This window comes from Propithecus coquereli, unplaced genomic scaffold, assembly GCF_000956105.1.
Source record: "Propithecus coquereli isolate 6110/MARCELLA unplaced genomic scaffold, Pcoq_1.0 Scaffold594, whole genome shotgun sequence".
Lineage (NCBI taxonomy): Eukaryota > Metazoa > Chordata > Mammalia > Primates > Indriidae > Propithecus > Propithecus coquereli.
The window spans coordinates 89,772-91,718 of NW_012151885.1; the positions used below are offsets into that span (position 1 = coordinate 89,772).

A 1,947-nucleotide genomic window follows, 5' to 3' on the forward strand; every position below is an offset into this window, starting at 1 on the left:
AAAAAAAAAAAAAAAAAGACAAAGACTGCCCTTACCAGGACAAAGCCTAGGTCCCACACCTCCTTCTATAATTTTATTTCAAAGTAATGACATTCTCCATTCTCAGAGGAATGTCTGAAACTGTTTTCTTTTCTTCATCTCCTAAATCTGAAAGCTTATTAACAAGCAATAGTAAACTACAGAATTTTTCACATTTGTAAAGCTAATATCCAGGTAATAAAGTCTTATCCAAGTTCCTGTGTTCTCAGGGTATTGTCTGCCTCTGTTAGACCTCACTCCTCTTTCTGGTTAATGTACGAACAATGCTATTGTGAATTTCCTTGGTTTTGATGCTATAGACAATGGGGTTGACCACAGGTGGGAAGAAGAGGTAAACATTGGCCATGGCAGTCTGGAGGAGAGGAGATAAACGCCTTCCAAAGCGGTGCATCAAGGAAAGGCTGATCATGGGCACATAGTACACGAGCACAGCACATATGTGTGACACACACGTGTTGAGTGCCCGCCACTGCCCTGCTCCAGAAGCTATTCCCAGTACCGTGTGAAGAATCAGTACGTAAGAAACCACAATGAGCAATGAGTCCAGCCCAAACGTGGAGGTTATGACAAATAGACCCATGATGCTATTGGGGCGTGTATCTCCACAGGGCAATTTGATCAGATCTGAGTGGAGCCAATAAGAGTGTGTGAGGGTTTTGTGGCCACAGAAAGGCAGATGCTTCAGGAGAAACAACAGTGGAAACATGAGCATCATGCTTCGTAGGGCAATGGCAACACCCATCCCAGTGATGCATGGAATTGTCAGGATGGTCTTGTAACGCAATGGGCTATAGATGGCCACAAAGCGGTCCACAGACATTGCCAGAAGGACATCGGACTCCATGAAGATAAAAGAGTGCATAGAAAACATCTGGAGCAGACAACTTCCAAAACTGATATCAGTAATGCCAAAGAGAAAGATGCTTAGCACAGTGGGCATAGTGGAAGCAGAGACACCAAGCTCAACATAGGCCAGCAGGGCCAGGAAGTAGTACATGGGTTGGTGAAAGGCTCTGTCAATCCGGATGACATGAAGAATGATGCCATTTCCCAGGAAGATGATGGTGTACATCAGGCAGAAGGGGATGGATATCCATATTTGTTCTGCCTCCAGCCATGAGATGCCCACAAGAGTGAATGTTGCAGGTGTAAACTCTATGGACCCATAGAAAATGTCACGGAGAGACTTCATCTGAAGATATTGGTAAGTACATGGAGATTGGAATATATAAATTTCTAGTCAGTTATTGTACACCAAATTCTGAGATCCTGACAATCATATTTCAGACATTTCCTCAAAAAAAGGATACGCTTATTTCTTAAACAAAGGCACATGTAAGCCACCATATATGGAAGAGAAAAGTAATTAGACCTGCAGACAAGCATTCCAACATAAGCTACATGCCAAACATAGAAGGTATTAATAGAAATCTCAAGTTGAGTCATTTATGGCAGTGAAAGACAGTGATAATAAGCAAAGAGATGACTCAGTCACATGGAAATTAGGACTGAAGGAGCTGGTAACTTGTCGTATGTAAAAGGAGTGAGTGAGTAGCAAAAGTAATATAACACTAGTAAAGAGCATTTGTGATTCTAAAATTTAATAGACTTGTGATCTTGGGGGGGAACTTAAGTCACCTGAGATCCAGATATTTGTTACAAACACAATAATAATTATACAAAATTATATATTGATATTGTTTATCATTGTAATTGGAACATGCAATATTCAACATATGAAATAAAAAGAACAATTTAATATATTAGAACACAAGAATAGTTTCTCCTAGCATGGAAAAACTATTAAATTACCAGTTCACTCTTTCTCTGCCTATTCGTGGAAGACTAGGAAAACTCTTCTCTATTTTACAAGAGGGTCAGAGTCTTCTGCTGGAACCTGGGTTTGGG

The 1,947-nt window shown here is 40.5% G+C and overlaps 1 protein-coding gene across 1 annotated transcript; it reads right to left on the reverse strand.

The window, feature by feature from the left end:
- Nucleotides 1–265: 265 nt before the first annotated feature.
- On the reverse strand, nucleotides 266–1,231 carry LOC105822041 (olfactory receptor 51G2-like). Its single transcript, XM_012658972.1, has one exon. It carries the CDS (start codon nucleotides 1,229–1,231, stop codon nucleotides 266–268), a length of 966 nt encoding a protein of 321 aa, XP_012514426.1.
- Nucleotides 1,232–1,947: the final 716 nt, after the last annotated feature.